The 21,431-nt window shown below is 50.7% G+C and overlaps 10 protein-coding genes across 10 annotated transcripts; 5 read left to right on the top strand and 5 right to left on the bottom strand.

Annotated features, from left to right (window-relative positions):
* Window positions 1–3,862: 3,862 nt before the first annotated feature.
* On the top strand, window positions 3,863–5,485 carry ANOM_001252 (putative maltose permease; the record flags this gene model as incomplete). Its single annotated transcript, XM_015546509.1, has 1 exon — window positions 3,863–5,485. The coding sequence occupies one exon, from the start codon at window positions 3,863–3,865 to the stop codon at window positions 5,483–5,485; it is 1,623 nt and encodes a 540-aa protein (XP_015411404.1).
* Window positions 5,486–5,984: 499 nt separating this feature from the next.
* On the top strand, window positions 5,985–6,964 carry ANOM_001251 (HAD family hydrolase; the record flags this gene model as incomplete). The annotated part of the gene is made up of 4 exons (XM_015546508.1): window positions 5,985–6,090; window positions 6,178–6,199; window positions 6,308–6,417; window positions 6,474–6,964. 4 exons carry the CDS (start codon window positions 5,985–5,987, stop codon window positions 6,962–6,964), a joined length of 729 nt encoding a protein of 242 aa, XP_015411436.1.
* Window positions 6,965–7,040: 76 nt separating this feature from the next.
* On the bottom strand, window positions 7,041–8,293 carry ANOM_001250 (Gfo/Idh/MocA family protein; the record flags this gene model as incomplete). Its single annotated transcript, XM_015546507.1, has 2 exons — window positions 7,041–8,212; window positions 8,260–8,293. The coding sequence occupies 2 exons, from the start codon at window positions 8,291–8,293 to the stop codon at window positions 7,041–7,043; spliced, it is 1,206 nt and encodes a 401-aa protein (XP_015411437.1).
* Window positions 8,294–8,732: 439 nt separating this feature from the next.
* On the top strand, window positions 8,733–9,723 carry ANOM_001249 (uncharacterized protein; the record flags this gene model as incomplete). The annotated part of the gene is made up of 4 exons (XM_015546506.1): window positions 8,733–8,741; window positions 8,803–9,059; window positions 9,115–9,203; window positions 9,254–9,723. 4 exons carry the CDS (start codon window positions 8,733–8,735, stop codon window positions 9,721–9,723), a joined length of 825 nt encoding a protein of 274 aa, XP_015411434.1.
* Window positions 9,724–10,013: 290 nt separating this feature from the next.
* Window positions 10,014–12,024, top strand: ANOM_001248 (uncharacterized protein; the record flags this gene model as incomplete). Its single annotated transcript, XM_015546505.1, has 2 exons — window positions 10,014–11,328; window positions 11,396–12,024. Coding segments are annotated over 2 exons (1,944 nt in total), but the record flags the coding sequence as incomplete, so codon positions are not given.
* Window positions 12,025–12,219: 195 nt separating this feature from the next.
* On the bottom strand, window positions 12,220–13,560 carry ANOM_001247 (uncharacterized protein; the record flags this gene model as incomplete). Its single annotated transcript, XM_015546504.1, has 5 exons — window positions 12,220–12,619; window positions 12,683–12,836; window positions 12,896–13,205; window positions 13,267–13,454; window positions 13,515–13,560. The coding sequence occupies 5 exons, from the start codon at window positions 13,558–13,560 to the stop codon at window positions 12,220–12,222; spliced, it is 1,098 nt and encodes a 365-aa protein (XP_015411378.1).
* A 609-nt stretch (window positions 13,561–14,169) lies between these two features.
* ANOM_001246 (uncharacterized protein) lies at window positions 14,170–15,665 on the bottom strand (the record flags this gene model as incomplete). Its single annotated transcript, XM_015546503.1, has 2 exons — window positions 14,170–14,877; window positions 14,919–15,665. 2 exons carry the CDS (start codon window positions 15,663–15,665, stop codon window positions 14,170–14,172), a joined length of 1,455 nt encoding a protein of 484 aa, XP_015411377.1.
* A 348-nt stretch (window positions 15,666–16,013) lies between these two features.
* Window positions 16,014–16,709, bottom strand: ANOM_001245 (uncharacterized protein; the record flags this gene model as incomplete). The annotated part of the gene is made up of 1 exon (XM_015546502.1): window positions 16,014–16,709. The coding sequence occupies one exon, from the start codon at window positions 16,707–16,709 to the stop codon at window positions 16,014–16,016; it is 696 nt and encodes a 231-aa protein (XP_015411380.1).
* Window positions 16,710–17,480: 771 nt separating this feature from the next.
* On the bottom strand, window positions 17,481–19,449 carry ANOM_001244 (alpha-keto acid decarboxylase family protein; the record flags this gene model as incomplete). Its single annotated transcript, XM_015546501.1, has 5 exons — window positions 17,481–17,576; window positions 17,634–17,847; window positions 17,909–19,139; window positions 19,204–19,284; window positions 19,341–19,449. 5 exons carry the CDS (start codon window positions 19,447–19,449, stop codon window positions 17,481–17,483), a joined length of 1,731 nt encoding a protein of 576 aa, XP_015411379.1.
* Window positions 19,450–20,148: 699 nt separating this feature from the next.
* ANOM_001243 (lactate/malate dehydrogenase family protein) lies at window positions 20,149–21,232 on the top strand (the record flags this gene model as incomplete). Its single annotated transcript, XM_015546500.1, has 3 exons — window positions 20,149–20,422; window positions 20,496–20,725; window positions 20,789–21,232. 3 exons carry the CDS (start codon window positions 20,149–20,151, stop codon window positions 21,230–21,232), a joined length of 948 nt encoding a protein of 315 aa, XP_015411382.1.
* Between the last annotated feature and the right edge of the window lie 199 nt (window positions 21,233–21,431).

Genomic DNA, 21,431 nt, shown 5'->3' with positions numbered 1-21,431 from the left:
CCCAGCCCACTTCACTATAAAATTCTCAGCCAGTTCTTGGTTATCAATATTTTTATCATTATACTCGACGTGGCTGTTGTCGGGATTCAATTTGCAGGGTACTATGCCCTTCAAGTGACCTTCAAACCCGTGGCGTACAGCCTCAAGTTTAAACTAGAATACGCTATTCTGGGCCGCTTAATAGCTCTTGCCACGAGTCCCTCCAATTCTGAGCCATTCCCGTCTACTTCACTGAGGTCGACTGGCGTAATTGAAACCTGGTCTGGTCATAGGACGCGACACCGGGGCGTTTCATTAGAGCCTTCCGAGCGAGGGCGGGAAAAATAAAGGCTTTAATGTGAATGCTTTTTATAGACAGTTATCAAAGAGTTCAAAACAAGAGAAGCCCTAAAATCTCACACATATCATCTGGATCATATAACAGCCAACCAGCACGGACGTAGTGATAGTCGAAACAACAGCTCATGGTTCAAATCTGCACTGCAATAGGCGTCTAGGCTAATCAATACCGCCCTTGTCATGATAAGCCCAACAACATACAGAGATCCCACATCAAAAATCCCAAGATACCACGGGAACCTCACTTGAGGACCTCATTCTTGAAGGAATGGGCTCATCCCACTTACAGAAAGGAGAGAACAAGCTCTTGCAGGCGCAGTTAGGACACCTTTGCCTTAGTTTCCGACAACTCTCTCATAACCGTTCGGCTGGAGTATTGCGTTCACCTCATCTGCGGCAGCCTTTGCTTTGAGGTTGCATTCGTGGAGAGGAAAACGTGTCGCATCCCCCAGGCTCTGCGCAATAGCCGAGGGGATGGCTTTTGCCAGATAGCCACGATGAACCCGTAGAGCATCACGAAATGTGAGGTAACAGCATATCGGCACATTACAGCTCTAACCAAAGGTCGGTATAGGTAACCTGCGTCACCCTTGAACAAGTGGGAGACAAACAAAGAAAGTGAAAGTCGCCTTGACGACCTTGCAATTATTCATCTGCACAAAGGGGTTGCAGCTTGTCTTTGTGGCGAGGACAACAAGTTGTCAAGATCTGAGGTAGCGCACTGGCAAAAGTCCTGGACCATTGCCCAGGACAACAACTACCTGAAATAGGATCGCGCTGTCCGTACTCTTTTGGTCGGTGAAAGCAATGCTACTCGAAGTGTTTTTGGCAATCTGATGATGCTCGTTGGCGATATACTCAGCAAGTATTACTTTGATCAAACGCGACTACCAGTGGTGGGAGAAGAACAGTCCTACGAAACCCAGATCAAGGAAATCAAGAAAATTGCTACTTAGCAACTACCCAACGGATTGTCGGCTTGGATAAAAGCCAAGTGTTATCTGGCTTCTCAATACATTCTGCAGGACAAGGTTTACCAGGCTAAGGAACTCTTCCAGTGAGACATGGAGGATGCTTTCAACATTCTCACAGATGACGATGCTGGTAATGATTGGATAGGCTACAGCAAACTTGCTGATATATTGACCCACGTTGGTGATTATGATAATGCCGTAGCAGCATACAAGCTCATTCCGCCTGCTTTCCTGAATGAAGAGATTCTCACGGAGCTTTTGAATATTGCAAACGAAGAGGATGCTGCCGCTGCCGCTCATAAGATCACAGAGTTCTACGCCTCCAACTGCTCAGAACGTGGAACTCACCTGGGCCATGTCATAGCACTTCAGAATGAAGTCAACAGGCTTTCTGAGCAAGCGACAGAAGAGCAATCCCAACATCGGAACGAGATTTGGGGAATTCTTGAGAGGTTTTGCGATATCCTTGAAGTGGATTGGGACATTCAATGCGATGGCTGTGAGGCTCTCTGTGGATTCAATAGGCGCTTCTGGGCCTGTGGCTTCTGCCTCGGCACACATTTCTGTGAGAGCTGTCATACGAGACTTTCCTCAAAGGAAGGAGCTTTCGAGGGACGATCCAAGTTGCTTATATGTAGCGAGACACACGAATGGTTCTGTTTTCGGAATGGGACTCGAAACGGTTTGCGTGGGCATGCTGTGGTAAGCTTCCAGGCAGAGAAACGCCCGGGGGGAATTGTGCTTTCTGAAGAGGGGGCAGCTATACCTGTGCGCAGATGGCTTGGATATCTTTGTGATGATTGGGGATTCAAGAAAGAATACTGGGGGTTTGAGTGAGAACAAACACTTGCTCTCGATATGTGTTATATCAGGAGATTTATCTTTTATACATGAAGGTCTATTGATCCTCTCGCCTATCCTCTTCTGCAGAGAGGATGACGCTGCCACCATAAATCACCGTCCCAGCTCTTTTGTTGTCGGGTTGCACACCCAAGTTTCTACCTTTCTTTGCCCTGCATCTCATTACCAAGCCTGTCACCTAGCTTTCCGATAGCATAATATCATTATTTATTCAATTACCGGATTGCGATTCCGCCATTGTTCCTTGCACTCCAGAATTGCCGGCCGTGTATCTGGTGATGTCCGACTTCAATTCTACGTGGTTCTATCTGTATTTCATCCATGAGATGCATAAATACGAGGAAGCTCTATGTGTATATAGTCTAGATTAGTGCTGTCCAGATATTTACTTCATATTAGTACTCCTTGATACACCCGTCCGACGTCTACACCCGCTATTTGGTGTGGATGTATATAGATATGTCACATACGATGGTCCTATTCTCCAGGTAATGAGTTTCATAGACTAATAAAGTTTACAATCCAACATATACACAGGGAATGCCATGGCAAGTGCATTTCAAGCGTTATACTGACAAGGGCTAAAGTACAAAGATATGGCTAACAAAATAGAGTAAACGGGATATCTGTGGCAAATTGTATGGCAATGCTGATGCAGCGCGTATGTAATCCTGTCCGAATATAATACGGTAAAATGCGGTCATGGCAGAGGATGGTATATACTGGTATAGTTAGTCAATCAAATATACCAACAGAGAGACTTGTTGCAACTATTAGCCTCGTATGGTAGGACTTTTGTCACCACACTTCGATTGTTTGGCGAGTCTCGCGCTTGTACTTCCTACTTAGGACATCCGCTGCGGAAGACTCTGGTTCCGGCAACTTATCCGATCAAGTTGTTCCGCATAGTACGGCCGATTTCATGGGGACCAACTTTACCTCGAAGATCTAAGGCCCGTCCATGATAACTAGTTCAATGGGCGTGGACTGCGAAGAGAAAAGCTGGAACCCTAGATACTACAAACTCCGCAGATGATTACCTACTAATGTTCCTCTGTGGTCGTCACTATGATTACTCCATACTAGACTCGTAAAGGCTCTAGAAAATGCCAACAGGAGATAGAGATAGAACTGCCATGTTCTCGCGAGAAGGAATGGGCTCCCAAGATGCTAGACGCAATTCGCCGGGCCTTCCAAAAGTAATTCACGTTCGATGCTTTGGGCTCGTCCTTGATACCTACTGATTGGTACTGGATGGTAGGGTGAAGGAAACCTAACTTAGAGTTTGTAGAAGACAGATTCAACGCCTTCACACTATGACATCCAAGTGGTATATCACATTCGGATACTAGGGAGTCTAGCGGCTTCCGCCATCTAAAGCCTCTGTTCAGGATGAGTGATGTGGTGTCAACCCGAATTGGAAGCGAAGAGCGTCTGGCCGGTTTACTTAGAATGGCCGGTCTATACCGGTAGTACAGACTACGGCCTGGAGCAGGGCTGACCGCGGATTAGTCCAAAAAGGGAATCCCCAGATTTACCCCGGAATCCTGGGGCTCCAGAGCGCCACCCCAGCTCCCATTTAAAGTCACTGATAGTACCAAGAGTCTGTCCTATATTTGATTTCCTTCATCATCACTATATTTACTTCCTGTATATACCTTCTATTGAGCAATACGGTATTTCCAGTCATGGGGAATGACCTCTACTCACTCGACGACGGCATAAAGCATTCTTCAGCCGACCACATTGAGAATTCAACCCATGATAATGATATCACGAACGATTTGACCTCTGCAAAGAAACTCTTCAACGATGCCAGGGAAGCCACGGAGGCTGAGCACAACCTTACACTGACGCAGGCGCTGAAGCTCTATCCCCAGGCAGTTGGATGGTCCGTTCTTGTCTCGGCTGCCTGTATTATGGAAGGCTACGACATGGCTGTCATTGGGCAGCTATTCGCCCAGGAGTCATTCCAAAAGGCATTCGGCGTCCCCTCCCATGACGGCTACCAGATTACTGCGCCCTGGCAGACAGCCCTGGGAAATGGTGGTTATATCGGTACCATCTTCGGAATCTTGCTTAACGGTTATATCACGGAACGCATCGGAATGAAGAAAACACTGGTCTTGGCTTATATTGCTCTGACGGGGTTCACGTTTATTTTGGTATTTGGTCAGACTAAAGCCCTGCTCCTAGTTGGTCAAATTCTTTGTGGCCTCCCTTGGGGTGTTTTCACTGCGACGGCGCCTACATATGCCTCCGAAGTGTGCCCCGTCGTTCTCCGCGGCTACCTCACAACGTTTATTAACATGACATGGGTGATTGGACAATTGATCGCGGCTGGTGTGTTCCGGGGCGTCCAGGGGATGGAGGGTAGATGGGCCTATGACATTCCCTTTGCTCTGCAATGGATTTGGCCAGTTCCTCTATGCGTCGGGCTGCTCTTTTGCCCGGAGTCACCATGGTGGCTCCTTCGCCAAGGTCGCCTAGAAGAGGCAGAGCATTCACTGAGACGATTGTCTCCGGCTATCGACCCCAAGAAAACACTTGCGATGATGATACGGACAGACGAACAAGAGCAGGAACTAGATAGCAGCTCGTATTGGGACTGCGTTAAAGGCGTTGACCGCCGCCGGACCGAGATTGCCCTCATCTCATGGCCAATTCAAGTCTTCGCAGGTATCTCCATGAACCAGTACAACACCTATTTCTTCCAGCAGGCGGGTGTGAGCGGATCAACAGCGTTCGATATCAGCATCGGATACTACGGTCTCGGCTTCGTTGGCACTCTCATTGCCTGGTTTCTCATGACGCATTACGGTCGCCGCACAATCTTCATCGGTGGCCTAGCCCTTATGTGCATCACCATGCTCACCATCGGCTTCGCAGCTCTGGCTCCCGAATCAAACAACGCGGCAGTCTGGGCCCAGTCAATCCTCCTAGTCATCTGGGTGTTTCTCTATGACGGCTCGGTCGGCCCTCTGGCCTTTTGTATCGTCAGCGAGGTTGGATCAACCCGGCTACGCGCCAAAACAGTGGCCCTCGGTCGTTGCTCATTCTATTTCTGGTTTATTATCTTCGGTGTCGCGACTCCATACATGCTCAACCCTGAAGCAGCAAACTGGAAAGGGAAGACGTTCTTTCTCTATGGTGGGACCTGTTTTCTCTCGATGGTATGGGCTTACTTCCGTCTGCCGGAGATGAAGGATCGCACCTACGAGGAGTTGGATATTCTGTTTCGAACGAAGACATCAGCAAGGAAGTTTGCGAGCACCCATGTAAATCCTTACAGTGATTATAGCGAAGCTTAACGCCGTCCTGGCCAGGTTCGGGATGCGAGACGCACGAAGCCCAAGCCCAACTGATCGATGTACATACATGAACGTTCACTGGGTGTCAGTTTTCTTGCTGTCCTACATTTGCAGAGGCGAAAGACCTGAATCCGAAATAAAATTGAAGCATAGCTGCTGCATTATTATTTGGTCTTCGTAGTAGCGTAGGCAATTGTCTGTCTATGGCAGGCCATGCATAATTTCCAACCGGACCAGCTACTGGGTACCAAGAGGCTTCCCGGGGCTCACCAGGCCTTAGAACACAGTCCTCGCCAGTAGAAGCCGGTGGCCTCTGATTCAAACGTATCGTGCCTTGAGTTAAGCGGAGGCTTACCTATTTAGGCAGTACACCGCAGCCCGTGACATGGAGAGAGATTCTTGATTCTTCATGTATGTAAAAAGCTGAAACCTCTAGGTTCGTGTTGCATATCTCGCGACCTGCAAGGATCACTCGCTTACAGTTTGATTTCTTAATACCATGCCATCAGCAGCAGCAACAGAGTCCTTTTCGGCTGCGACCAAGGAGTACGCCTTCGACGCTGTGCTATTAGACTTTGATGGCACGATACTTGACACGACGCCAGGTAGGTTCTTATAACTCCAAGAAACATACCTTGTGAGGCATTAGAAAATTTGACTGCGCCATGATGAAGGTAGCTGATATAGACTAGCGGTCGTGAAGTTCTGGCACAGGTTAGTTAAGGACTAGCAAGCACCCTTTCCGCTCTCAACCGAAGCCTGAGGAAAAGCATCTACACCGGTACATGCAGCAAGTTCAATACTGATCGACTGTGCATCCAGTATTGCGTCCGAGCTAGGAATCGATCCGGAGACCGTCCTTGCAACTTCTCATGGGCGTCGAACACTCGATACGCTCGCGCTGTATGACACCAGCAAGGCGAATTGGGATTGTCCGTATACCTATTACCTACTTAAGCAAGACATATATTGACACTTCTCAATCCAGACGTAAGCTCAATCGAAGCCCGTATACCACGCGAATTCAGTACCAACTCGGACGTTTCCGAAGTGCCGGGGAGCCGGGAGCTTCTCACAGCGCTACAGAAAGCAGGTGCGCGCTGGGGAATCGTAACGTCCGGAACACGCGCTTTGATCAGCGGATGGGTCGATAGGCTGGGCTTAGTGCGTCCTAGCATGTTGATTGCAGCCGAGGATGTGCACGTTGGCAAGCCGGATCCCCAGGGGTATTTACTTGGTCGGAAGCAGTTGGGGCTCCGGGGTGACGAGTCTTCAGTTTTGGTGATTGAGGATGCACCAGCTGGAATTCGGGCGGGAAAGGCGGCTGGATTTAAGGTGCTCGCTGTTAAGACGTCGCATTCTGTAGAGCAGCTGAGGGCGGCTGGACCGGATTGGATTGTTGAGGATTTAAGGAGTGTGAGTGTGAGAGGCGTTGAGAGTGGGTTGGTGAAGGTTGAAATTACGGCTGCTTTTATGTAGATATATCCCTATCTATAGAATCATAAATTTATTCAGGATAGTCGTTTCAAGGATATTTTAAATGCAAGCTATGTGGTCACTGTTTCTTTTCATCGGTGGCTTCGATATCCTGGGGATAGAGAAGACCATTCTGCCTCCGGGCATCATCCATGACCTGCATGATGAGAACAGACTCATCCAGCCCTTGGTACCGGCTCTCTTTTCTGCCTTCAATGAGAGCCATGGCTGCTTCGTCTGCCTCCCAGAACATCCCATAGCCCTCACCCTCTGGATTCGTCCCAGCGATCGAATATCCGTTGAACCAGTTGCTCCCCTTGCCCGGCCCAGGCTGCGGCCAGGTCTTATCCTCGACCGTCCCATCGGCAAGAACGAGTCGTGTGCGAGTAGGTCGATAGATAGGCGGCCACACCTGCAACTCGCCCTTCCTCCCCTGAATCCGAACAGCCGGCCCAGCAGAGCCCTTCCCGTCGATATCATTCGCCACTCGGAACCCCGTCGTCGCAACCCCATGCATGTCGCCTCCGAGTTCAGGATCCCGTGGGAAAGTAAGCAGCATGCTAACCGTTTCATCCACGCCGGTAGGTCCGTACTTCTGCATACTGGACACCACACGGGGCGGCGGGGCATTTAGGCGCGCCTCGGGGGATTGGGTCGTGTACAGGGTCTGGAAAATCCACGTCAGGCTGTAAATACCCATATCGAGCAACGCGCCACCAGCCAGAGCAGGGCTGACCATTCGATGCTCGGGGCTGAAATTCTGTTCAGGACTGAGATCGAGGGAGTTATCCGCGGACGCCCGCATGATGGTTCCCAGTCTTCCCGAGGTGATAGTCTCCCGAACATACACCGATAAAGGGAAGTAGCGAGTCCACAGCGCCTCCATGAGGAACAGGTTCTTCTGGCGGGCAATCCGGACGAGCTCCTCTGCTTGCGCCGCATTGACGGTGAATGCCTTTTCGCAGAGGACGTTCTTCCCGGACTCCAGGCAAAGCTTGACGTTCCGGTAGTGGTGTGAATGGGGAGTTGCGACGTAGATGATGTCCACGTTTGGGTCCGCCGCAAGTTCCTCGTAAGAGCCGTATGCCTTGGCTGATGGTGGTGCACAAACAGTTGTTAGAAAGGCTTGGGCTCGAGGGGCCCCAGAAGAGCTGGCTGCTGCCACTACGGTGTGTTTAATGGAAGTGACATTGCGGGTTGCTGGGTCGACTAGGAGGTCCTTGGTGAATGTTTCAGCGATTCCGCCGGTGGCTAGTATAGTTTAGTAGTGATGTCTATGGATGGGGAGCGTTGCATACCTAGGATGCCCCAGCGGATAGTTTTCGGCTCCATGTTTTGGTTTGGGCTCTGGATGGAAGACATTATGGCTGGGGCTATGGGAGAGTTTATCAACCACTACAGGTCGGAGGAGAGGCAAGACCAGAATGTCCCGTGCGGAGAGCTTCCATGCGGTCGAAAGTGCCCAGGTAGGTATAGTACGAGAGGCAAACAGTTAGAACACTGTATTTGCCCAGGTTCAAGGCTTGTACGAGAGGCACCAGTATACTGCGGACTCTTCCCGTTTGGGTAATCCCCGCGCCGGCCATCTATATCGAGTATCGGCCATTGACGACTTCAATCTTCGGGCGGAAGCTCTTGGTTTGGGGACATCCATATGGAAAGCCCCTGCGGCTCGAACAGTCTCAGCCCTTTATTATAAATTAATGAGCAAGTTCCCAGTCCTCCTGAACGCTTCCTCCAAGTATAGCAGCCAAGTTCCCTCCACCACAACATGGATCAAGTGAGTCCTGCACATCCCTTCCCAACTCTGACCATTAAACCTGGGTACTAATGTGTCAAAGTTCGCACTCAAAGGTAAAACCGCCGTGATCACTGGCGGAGCGCGCGGTCTCGGCTTCGCCTTCGCCGAAGCGCTTGCGGAGGCCGGCGCCAGCATCGCTATTCTGGACATTGGCGTGCCAAAAGAGGGTTCATTGGAGGCACTTGCAGAGCGCTACGCTGTGAAGGTGAAGTCATTTGAGGTGGATGTTTCATCTCGGCAGCAAGTAAACGAAGTTGTCGAGACCATCGAGCGCGAGTTCGGTAGCGTCGATGTCAAGTGAGTGAACCACTGCCACTATCAATACGGGACTAATATATCATGTTTAAACTAGCGTTAACGCTGCTGGCGTCGTGACCGACGAGCCTTTCCTGACTACCTCTGATCAGAATCTAAGCCGCACTTTCAACGTCAATGCAAGTCGTCCCTTGCAATCCCTCTCAATACCGCTGCCTAACAACTAAGCAATACAGTTCGTCGGGTCCTTTCTTGTAGCCCAAGCCTGTGCCAACGCAATGGTCCGGAAGTGGGAAAAGCTCGGCAAGCCAAAGCCCAGCGACATCCCCCCAGTCGGTCCATAATCTTCATCTCGTCGGTTTCAGTGCACGTCAGCACAGTCGTCCAGCAAACAAGCTGCTACATTGCATCCAAGTCGGCCATCCGTGGCCTGGTCAAACCTCTTGCACTTGAGCTATCTCAGTATGGAATCAGGGTCAACGCGCTCTCTCCCGGGTCCACACGCACCGACATGTTCAAGCAGGTTGAGCAGACTTTCCCCGATTTGCTGAAGCAGTTTAACCAGGAGTCGATGTTCGGGCGTGTGGCTGAGCCTAGTGAGCTTAAGCCGGCGATTATTTATCTTGCTACTAGTAGTTGGACGACCGGGCAGGACCTTGTAGTTGATGGGGGTGTGAGCTCGTTTAAGCATCGGGCGAACTATTAGCACTTTACCTAAACTTGCGAGATGTAAATAGATACAACCAAATAGGAATATGGGCTATGAAATGAGATATTTTGTGCAGTAGTGTTCCCTAGATCACATATAAGCTCCTGATGTCTCCTCACACCTTGGCCTGAATCTATTCTAACAAAGTACAAGTTTATTGGGCAAGATAGTAGACCATTTCGCTACCAAGGTATTAAATTTAATGTAACTCGCAGGCGGACGGACTGCCCCGCCCCGGATTTATATATATCAACTGAAGCTTGACCCCCAGAACCACTTTCGCTGATATGGAGACCAACTTCACCTTTGCAGGGGATGCTGATTCCGCCCCAGGACGCCGCAGTCGCAGTCGCAAAGCCTGTGATCTCTGTCGCCACAAGAAGAGACGTTGCAATCACCAGCGTGGACTTGATACAGAGCCAAATTCTGCAACCCCTAGAGAATTTGTGTTCTGCTCAATGTCGCCCAACCTCAGTAATAGGACGCGCAAGACGCCCCAGAAGACAAAGCCAAAGCCCGCGCAGCAGCACCCCAGGCCAGCTGTCTCCCAGAGCTCAATCCCTCCACAGAGCCCACGGCTAACTCGGGTACCCCAAGTCAGAGAAGAGGACTCCTCGCCAGTGGTCGCGTTGAATCCACATGCCGCTCCATCGTCGCCGCGCTTTGTGGGAGACTTGAATCCAGAAGCCCGCCTGCTCGACGAGGCTACTTCTCCCGAGGATACGCAAGACATGACACCCGGTGATGTCGGGGTGTGGATCCGCCCTCAGACTTCCAGTAAAGGTGGCACAACCAGGGATCGACGTCCCTCTTCTGTGCGTTATGTGCCTTCCACGATAGGCTCGGAGCGCATTTATCTCCCTATCTCAGACCTCCTCCCGGAGGAGACGATAAAACAGCTCTCGCATATATACTTTAGGACTATACATCCGCTAATTCCCCTCCTCAATCAGTCAGAGTACTGGGAGTTGCTGTCCCGGCGGACGATTCCAATGCCCTTGGTGCATATTGTGTGCCTACTCGCAGCCAAAGATCATAGTGCGTCTAGTCATCTAAAGCTCTTGCATTATGATGATACTGTCATATCTGTCCGACAGTTCTGCAGTCAGGTATATATCTCTATTTGCTCAGCACTCTCTCAACGCACGGCTGTCAACAAAATAACACTGATGCGAATCTTCGGTCTGCTCTCCCTGCACCAGGAAGGATCCGATAGCTCTGAACAATCCTCCAGCTACATGGCTCAGGCCACACATTCTGCCCAGTCACTTGCACTGCATCAACCACGACCCAGTGATGTTGATAACGACCTCAAGCGAACATTTTGGTGCCTTTGGATGTTGGACCGGTTAAACGCTGCCACCAATTCAAGGCCATGCCTTATGGCCGATATCGACATCGCCATCCCAGAGATACTGCCGCACGAGTCGGGCTCGAGTGCATTCAACGTGCTATTCCGTATTATCAAATATCTAAACGTCGTGATTGGCCTCTATAGGCCCAGGGCGGCCGACCTAGGCTCCGGTCTAGACTCCGGGTTCCCGGTATTCGAACAGATTATGGACGAAATGTGCGCATGGCAGCTTCCCCCGTCCACCATAGGTACGCCTCCCTTGCCCCTGATCTAGTCACACCCGTTACGCATACCATTACTAACCGGACCCAAAAGGAACCCTCCACATCTTCTTCCACGCAACCGCAATCCTCGCCCACCGTCTGAAGACCATAACCTCGCTTCCCTCCCCGACCCCATCCCGCCTGCGCCAACAGCTGTCTGCAATCCAGGTAATCCGCTACATGCGCGATCCCACCCGGCTAAACGCCCTGTGCCCCCTACCGATCGTCGTCTACGCCACGTCTCTCGCTCTATCTGTCTCCTACCAGCAACTCCGATACAGCCGTCTGCCCAGTGACCAGGAAGATGCGCGCTCCGATTTCACGACCGCGTCCGATATCCTGCAGGAGCTGCGATGCACCTGGGCGTCTGCCGACGCCATGGCACTCCTCACACAGCGCATATCAACGGCACTGAATGAGTTGCCGAGTCTGGATCTGCTTCGTGTTGGCCATGTGCAGATCACACAGCGGGCGGACCCACACGGCGGCACTGAGGTCACTACGGATCCAGTGCCCGTTAATGCGGCATCGGTATCGCAGATCCAGGGGGAGCTCCCGCCCATTGAGGCGATGGATTTGTTTTCTGGGATGGATGATGTCTCGTGGATGTATCTGGATGCGGAAAATCCGGTTAATTTTCATGGACCTCCGTTTGGCGGGTATGAGGAACTGTATGGGGTTGGGTGAGGGACCTTTGCTAGAGAATCTACGATCTAGGTAGAGCGGTATCTGTGTATTCCGGTATGCAAATGGAGCTCATTAGAGGATTATGTGAGGGTATAGTTATTGATTGTAGAACATGCATGCAGGGAGTGATAGGCCCTTGTTTTATTTAAGTTCAGCTTCGAGCATACTACCCTCGCAGGAGCTATACCCTTAGAGTCCCTCCATTAATCCCTGGATCTTAGACTGGCTCCGCTTTTCTGCCTTCACGAAACCTTCTAGTGCGTCTGCGATTCGCCGTTTAGTTTCCGGGTCCGCGTTGTTTGCCGCGTCTAGATTCTCGCCATTATTCGCCAAATAATCCACATCGGCGCTTGCCAGTTCGCCGTTCCATGTGGCTGGTGCCAGAGGATCCAACCCAGCAAGCTGTGCGAGGCGGGCAGGACTCGGCAGCGCGTTCGCGTAGGGATGGGCGGGCTTGGGAACGCCTTCTCCAGGCTGCTTGGAACTGACATAACGCAGCGCCCAGAGCTCCTTCAGTACCTGGTGTGAGATCGTTGCCGAATGGCATCCGATTTCACTTGCTGCCATGGCCTCGGAGGTCGACAGGAAGCTGCAATGGGTTAGTTAGTTTTGATTCGCCTATGCGGTTCTAAAACGAAAGACGTTCACATACCCGGCCAGCTTGACCAAAGGCTGCTCTCGGCCGGTCTCCTTGTACAGACGCTTGTACGTATCCAGGATCTGTATTAGACGTGGCGAAAACGGGTGGAGCAAGGCTGGGTCATCAGATTGCGGCCAAATCGACCGGTCGACGTGTGCCAAAGGCTCTGCAGTGCAACACCGGTGTGAGAGTCTAATCCAAGTTCACACGGAGCGGGTGACCTACCATTGTAATAGGGGCTGATATACAAGCACCCCGCTTGGCTTGCAGCGATGGCCTGATGGACACTGAACACCGCCGTGCCGAGCGTCCGGATCCCGTCTTGCGCTAGGATCTGACATGCGCGCAGCCCAGGCCCCGTGGCTGGAATCTTGATGCAGAACCGGTCTTTGCTTATGCCTACCGCCTCGAACTCTCGCGCATAGGCGCGGGCGTGTTCCACTGTTTTCACGCAGTTGTATGCATATGTCGGGAGAGTCTGGAGGAGCACTCGGCCTTTGATGTTGGAAATGTTCGCCTTGCACATCAGGACGGCCTAGCTCATGCCATCAGCACAGCCACGTATTTGAGGGGTCTGGTCTGGCGGGTTTCCTTACCATGTGAGTGTAGATTGCCAGCCAGCCGGAGGTTTTGTATTGCGAAACGACGTCTCTGAGTAGGCTGGCGTTGTCCGGGTGGCACATTTGCTCATGGACAAAGGTCTGGTTGCTGGTCATGTCATTGAATTGGAAGGGCTGGACACTCAGCGTGAATGCTGGGTCCATGTAGTCGACGTCAACGTTGGCTGTGCCCGAGTCAGACAACTGTGGGAAATGGGGTTAATCCATGCGCAATGGTTACTCACTTCGCTGTTCTAGCACTTCCAGCCATGATTCTACAGATACTCCCATCGCGGCAAGTGTCAGGCTTTTGTGGACTTAGAAGGAATACGAAGCAATGCTACGGATACAGAGAGAACGCCGTTATGGAGGAACAACCCTTGCTTTATGTCGGCTACACTCTACACGATCATGCGGTCCGATCAATAGAGGGCCGTGCTCCGCAACGAAAAGGTCAGACTGGGGACACCTGGGGCAGGGGCTGAATATCGAAAAAGGATTCCTTCATCCGGACCGGCTTCCCCTTGGAGGGTAATTCCCGCACTACTCCGCAGCATGGCACTGGAATTCTTATGGGGTTTGGTAGCTTGTGCTGGAATACCAGAATGAGAAGGCCGCGTGGTCGTCACGTTGTCAGTAGAACAAGAGTCCTCGGGATGTAGGGTCTACAGTTGTGTCGGTCTTGTAAGATGCTGTGATACGATAATAATACTAGTAATGGGGCGTCTAAAGCCGATTAACAACGGACTTCTCAATGATCTTCATCATGTCTAAGATTAAAATTTCGCTAACGCAGTTCTCTTCCATTTGACTATACTACTTTTACTCGTCTAGAACTCGTAACTATTGAAATAGAGAATAGCAAAAGACGAACGAAGAAACAATGGATACAGTAAATGATCAAAAAACACGACGAGACATCTGGATGGGCAAGTCACCCGCATTCGAGTTGAATCGTTCCTGCGTCTCCAGCTGGAAGCCCTCCTCCAGCCTTCCATCGAAGAACTTCACAATTGTGGCAATTACAACCGTCTGTTCAAAATAGGCGATGTTCCGTCCAATGCAGGCGCGAGGCCCAGTACTAAACGGCAGATGGTTGTTCATCATCCTCTTCTTCTCCTCCGGATCCTCGGTGAGCCAGCGATCGGGGATGTATTCAGATGCATGTTTAAAGACGGTTTGATCCCGCAGAAGGGAGTATGTGGGCACTGAAACAATGACATCTTCGGGGATAAACTGGCCGCAGATTTCTCTCCCACCCTTGGGGACAATCCGCGGCAGCCCGAAGGAGCTTGCTGGGCGGACTCGGAGGGACTCCTCAATGCAGGCCCGAAGGTATGGCAGCGTTGATACTACGGAGTAGGTCGGTATATCGTTTCCGGGCACGGCAGCCATGATCTCTTCACGGAGCTTCTGCAGCACTGGCGGGTGGCTATACAGCAAGTATATTGTGTTGGTCATAGCCGCTGTCGTTGTTTCCGTCCCGGCGTTCATCATGGATGAACACTCTGCCAAAATCGCCCCAAACGGCAGGTTGAGGTCCTGACCCTTGTTGTCGCGTAGTAAGCGTTGGAATAAATCATCCTCGACTTTTGGCGTTTCGAATCGCTTTTTCGTATTGTGGTACACGATGTTGTCCCAGTCCGTACCTTCTTCTTGTACGGGTGATACTTGGCTATTTTCCCGAGGGTGGGTGCAATGTGGGAGAATATAGCCAGCAGATTATTGATCACAGTCACATCCAGAAGGGAGTCGATGAAGGGGGCCTTGTATGTACGGCCGTCTTTTGACTCTGCAACAAGAAGATCATCCCCACGCTCAAGGCATCCGAGCTTATGTCCGTAGAGCAATTGGCCAAATATATCGATCAACATATAGTTCAAGAGACGTCGTATGTTGGCCGTTTCACCTGCTGCCTCGTGGCGATCGAGAACATTCAGAAGGTTCGACAGGTTCTCTTGCAGTAAAGGCTCAAACGCCACGACCGTTTTGGCGGCAAAGGTGTGCGCAAGCATTTTTCGCTTCGCTTGATGCTCAGACTTGTCGCGGGTATCTGCCAGGTTCCGGTGCGGGCCTGCGGCTGCATCATACCAGTCGGCCTTGAGCATGTTGGCTCCATGGCCGTAGATCTGCTGTGGTGCTCGTGGATCGAGAATGGAGATATGGTTGGGAGCAATGCGAACATGCGTTCCGAGTCTTTTATGAGCGTCATGCACAGCGGCGTAGTGCTTGAATCGAACATTGTGCCAGGCACGCCATATAGGGCTGATGGCAGCAATGGACGGCGAGGGGAACTTCCGTAGACCATGTGGGTCCCAGAGGAAATAGATCAAGGGGGTCAAGATCAGGACCACCGTTGCTAGGCCTAGGATGGGCAGTGCAAGGGACAGCAGCATCTCGAGAAACGTAATGGTTGACAGGAGGCCAAAAACAATGCTGGCCTAAGCCCTTTATATCGTGCCACATCACTTTCATGTTTCTTTGGTATGGAAAAAATATCAGCATCACACGCTCACTCTGGCTTCCTTGGACCCTACTCTGGTGTATACCGCCAGCTGAGAAGATCAACGTCCATGACCTTCTCAGGCTGCGGCGTTGATTTCCTTTTGGGGTGATCTTTCCGCCCGATTACCATATTTAGTAAGCTATGCCGCGTGCGGGCGGCGGAAACGAAACAGTTCGACTCTTCCGCGCCGTATCCGTCTTGCCCTATGTTAACTAACGGATGCATGCTTGGATTCGGTCTATGGCTCATCAACACTATGGACAACCACGGCAGGCTTGATCAGGTTTGCGCGTATATCAACATTGTTTAACATGTCATTGCTCTCCGCCCTCCGTATCGCATCCTCCAATGTCTTCTCAATCCCACTCTCCAGGTGCCGCCGCGCAATGCGCCTCCTCGCCACCTCCATATCAACATCCACGAACCACGTATCATCCACGTAGTCGCCGATCTCGGACCACGGCGACATATTGTATGCCAGATAGTTCCCTTCGATAATGATCAGCGAAACCTCCGGCGACACCTCGATCGCCCCCTCCACCGGGTCACCGACCGCGTGGTCGAACTGTGGTGCATAGATCACCTCCCTCTGGACCGCTTTGCTCAAATGCAGGGCTTTGACAAGCTGCAGCACACCCGATGCGTTGAAGGTCCAATGCGCCCCGCGCCGTGCGTGTGCTTCGTCGGGATCTGCGAGCCCGTCCAGGTACTTCTTGGGGTAGTGGAAGCCGTCCATGGGGAGGGCGATGGCAAAGGGCTTTGTTGCGAGTGCGTTAAGCCGTGCGATGACGGTTGCTGCAATGGTCGACTTGCCTGCGCCTGGCGGGCCGCTCAGAGCTATGATTACCCGCTTAAGGGAACCGGGGTCGCTGCTTTGCTGGGCTTGGGAGATTTGCAGGGCACGGCCGACGAGGGTTTGGTAGACGGCTTCCATGATAGCGGCGGGTTGTAGACTGTAGTTGGAAGGAAGCTAGTTTGCGTCAGGAGGTCGCATCAATTCACACGTGAATGGAATGATAGTTAAATGTCTCTATTTATTCGGACAGGCCCTCGTACCCTCATCGGGCGACTGTGCACCGATTGTGGATGACCTATTATGGCGGGATGGATCCATACCGGCTGGATTACCGAAAATGGACGTCTTTCCACTATAGCTCGACGCGATCTACACCGATACAAAAATATATTTTATGGATATACGTTCGATCTACACAAGGCACCATACCAGTCATGGTATACGCACATGAGGGCCAACCACGGCCTTTGGTCCATCGGAGATGACTCTCTAGTGAGGATTTATGACACAACCTCAACGTTTAATTAGAACTTGATCCCATGGGGCACCAAGTTCTTTCTGTGTATGCGGGTGCTCCTGGTGTGGCAGAAAGGCCAGGCAGGAGTGCATTCTTCGAGAAGACTGGCATGTTACTGATATCCTTTAGCCACGAGGTAAGTTAAAAAGAAAGTCCTTTTATAGATGCTCTCTAGTGACTGGTATAACCAGCAGTTGAGTGAGGCAGCAATAGAAGCTTTTATAAATATGTCCTATACATATACATACTTTGTCCTCAGTGCCATTCACCTTTCCCTACATCACATAACTGTTGAAAAGTACTTTTCAGCCATCATTCCAGCAATAAGTCTAGCCTGCTGTATAACTTATTACTGAGCCAAGCGTCTCAAATTAGCCCTTTGTGAACTATGCTTACTCCACCGCCTGTGAGTTCCTCGCCGCTGCAGCTTCTGCTGTAAGTTTGAGAGCCGCCGGTGCATCATCTTTCGGCATATACAATTCTACAAGCTGGAAAGATCAGTTAGTTAAAGAAAACAATTTTATATTGAGTAGCACACTGCCTACCTGAAAATGAGGGCAAAAGGCGAACTGCTGGTTGTTAAGCAACAATGTAAGTTCATTCCGGGTTGAAGCCTGGTAGGTGCTGTAGTGATGTGGACCTTCAGCTCCAAATGCCTGGACCAGGGCGGCGTGCTTCCAAGGCTGGATATTATTGTACTCCTCCCCCCAGCCGTGTATATACCGTTCGATAGTGTACCCGTCGTTGCAGATCACAAATCTAGATCTTATTAGTAAAGCAAGGTAAAGCCTCCTCCGGCCAGTTAGTCACTTGGACTGACATGATAGGGTTCAAGTTTTGACGTATCATTGTGCTCACTTCCTGCGCCGTCATCTGGAAGCTACCATCTCCCACAAAAAGTATTACTCGCCGATTCTCAGCTTCTCGGACGGCCAATGCAGCCCCAAGGCATGCGCCTACAGAATACCCAATGCTACCCCAGAGGACCTGACTGATCGCTGTGACACCCCTAGGAAATCTCGCTTCCCATATTCCGAAGTTTGCAGTACCTGTCTCGGTAATGACAATATCGCCCTCCCGTAGCCAATTACCAACCACAGGCCATAGCCAAGAGTGAGTGATGGGCCCATCCCTGGACTCGATGATGCCACTGGGGATTGTGTTGCAGAACGACGAGGATGTTGGGCTGATGCTTACTCCCCCAATTTCCTGAATGACCTTTTCTAGAATGCCTCTCATCCTCACTTTCGGATACAGGGAATACCGGACCTGGACATGGTCGCTGTAAAAGTCAATCGTATTCAGCCGGCTGGTTCGGTATGAGAATCCCGTCGTATTAAAGTCTGATTTCAATGGCCCAATGCTCAGGATCAAGTCGGCCGACTCTACCCTCGCAGCGACGCCCTCGTTGGAACCAGTCCCCGCATATACACCTCCAAAGTTAGGTAGTGTTTCATCCACTGCCCCCTTCCCCATCGGAGTGACGAAGGTTGGGAAACCAGATTTCTGAATTAACTCATGCACATACTCAAGCGCATTGTGGCGGATTGCACCAGCATCAACCAGGATAACCGGGCTTTTGGCGGCATGAAGATACTTCATCACAACGTCAACAACATATCTCTCCTCCTCTGGTTCATTCAAAGGCTCAGTAAGGTCAATTGGAGAGAGAAGCAGTTCTCCTTCAACCTTTTGCTGGACCATGTCGGTGGGTAAAGCAATGTACACTGGCTGAGATTGTATCCAGCACTCGCGCAGGGTATGATCAATCAATGCAGGTGCATCGTGCGGATCCGTGATCTTAGCCACCATGATAGCGAGGTTGGCGCTGATGTTAGTAAAAACATTATAGTCACTATTACCCAGGGTATGGTGGAGTAGCATGCCATCCCTCTGCGACGCTGTGCTGGGTTGGCCAACAATATGCACAACCGGCACATGCTCTGAATATGCCCCGGCAATTGCATTCAACGCGGACAGTTCGCCTACCCCAAATGTTGTAATAATTGCTGAAATTCCTTTTATCCGAGCGTACGCATCGGCAGAGTATCCTGCACAAAAATACTAGTAAGTTTTGCGGCCGTGGTATGAAGCACCCCACACAGGAAGCTATACCGGCGTTCAATTCATTGCAGTTCCCAACCCATGTGAGCCCAACCTTTGGGATATAATCCAGGGCCGCTAGGTTATAATCTCCTAAGAACGAATTAGCAAGTATAGCGAAGTGAGAAAACGAAAAGACAACGAAATACCAGGAACCCCTTGTATGGTTCGTACACCCAATTGATGTAGTCGAGTAAACAGATACTCGGCGATATCTATCGGGGTTTTCATTGCCGAAACGCGAATATCCAACGCCATGATTAGACAACTTCGGGATGCCCTCTAATTAACCACCTAACTTCACAAAAGTGTCACCCAAATGTATTTAATTATGCTCCGGATTGTCAGTCACAGAAGTCAGGGCAGGATGTAACTCATGATCAATAACTTCCAAACCGTCTGGCTTATATTCGGTTTGTACGATCAACATCCTTGCCATGTGGAATTCAAATTCAGATCCGTGGTACTCAAACATCTGGGTCAATGACCTGACTACCAAATAAATCACCTGAGTTGGATCCATGGAAGGCCATTCTAAATACCATGTATATACTAACGAGAACTATGGGGTACTGCGCTTAAGGATGTGTGCCACATAACGTGAGCTACAAAACTATCGTCAATCTGTCACCAATATCCTCCGTTGTGATAGAGACCCGCGCCACAATATTATATTTAGGAACTTTGTCACGCTCTGGCCATTCGACTAGTGACATCATTCATACCGTGTTCTATCGGGGTCCCAGACTTCCCCCAGAAACTACATGGTACATGGCATGATGCGGGTGACAATTGCGTAGCCAGGTTATCGATCGCTTTCGAACCGTTCCATTTCGCATCTGTCACGAATACGAGCTTTGGATAAATGCCGTCGTCCCGCCTACCACCATATACAAGGTGTCCGATCTTTCGATTATTGATCTTTGTGAGATTGAATATCACAATCAGCTGCCGATAATGCCGTCTGAACACAGTCTCCCACAAACACGTGTGGCCATTGTTGGTGTTGGTCAGGTCGGTTCTGCTGCTGCGTACGCGCTCATCCTAGGCCGTGTTGCCGATGAGCTGCTTCTTGTTGATATAAAAGCAGAGTTGAGAGACGCTCAAGTCCGTGACCTTGCTGATGTGGCCTACGGCAACAATAGCGGCATCCGCGTACGAGCGGCCACCATTCAAGAAATCGGCCAATGCGATATCGTGGTCATTACTGCTGGATCGAGATATTCTAGAGGTAAATGGACAATAACTACAGCTCTGATACATGTCCACTTTGTCCACGCAGCAAAGTCTTACATATTTCCTAGGTGAAACTAACGTGCAACATTTGTACCACAAAATCGCCATCGTGCAGGGCATAGTCAACGAGGCGAGGCCTTTTCGCTCGGATACAATCTTACTGATCGTGGCGAACCCTGTCGATCTGCTCACATCCCTGGCGCAGGAGCTTTCCGGGCTCCCAGCGTCTCAGGTTTTGGGGTCAGGCACATTCCTTGATTCGGTCCGAATTCGCGGACTATTGGCAGAGAGGGCAGGGGTAAGTCACATATCATTCTTTGTCCTGCTAGTTGGGTTCCAGTGCTCACTAACGAATTCCTAGGTTGCAACTAGCTCTGTTGATGTTCAGGTCGTGGGGGTCCATGGAAACTCAGAGGTAGTTGCATGGTCCGGGGTGACCATTGGGGGCGTTCCCGCCGCACGATGGTTCCCTGATAAGACCTCCCACCTCGCTGAGGTTGCGAATCAATGCAAAGCTAAGTCACAAACAATTATTCGAGCCAAAGGGGGCACGCCGTTTGGAATTGGTTCGGTAGTCTGTAGTATTTGCTCCTCTATTCTCTTCGATAGGCGGGATGTCTGCTGCATCAGTCACTACCTGTCCGATTACAAATGCTGCTTTAGCCTTCCTGTCGTGCTTGGTAGGGAAGGCGTCATAAAAGCGATTGATATGCACTTGGATCAGAAAGAATGGGAGGACCTTGACGAGTCAGCGCAGGAATTGAAACACATGGTGGAAAGGCTTAAATCAGATCAGGGACTGTAATTTGAGCTCCACCATGCATCTGGGGAACAAGATATGTCCTGTCTTGGGGTGGTCAAGAGATGTTCTTTCGAAGTGTGTCTGTGGGGTAGGAAGTCAAATGAGTGAGTACTAGTACTACTATTAGTGGACTGCGTGGCATAGCCTCACGATCGTTTGTTATAATGAAAAGGTTGTATTCACTTGTTTACTTGAAGAAACA

The sequence above is a fragment of the Aspergillus nomiae genome, assembly GCF_001204775.2.
Source record: "Aspergillus nomiae NRRL 13137 chromosome Unknown contig00013, whole genome shotgun sequence".
Lineage (NCBI taxonomy): Eukaryota > Fungi > Ascomycota > Eurotiomycetes > Eurotiales > Aspergillaceae > Aspergillus > Aspergillus nomiae.
The sequence above is the reverse complement of the archived record's forward strand: the minus strand, read 5'-3'. Positions and strand labels throughout refer to the sequence as shown.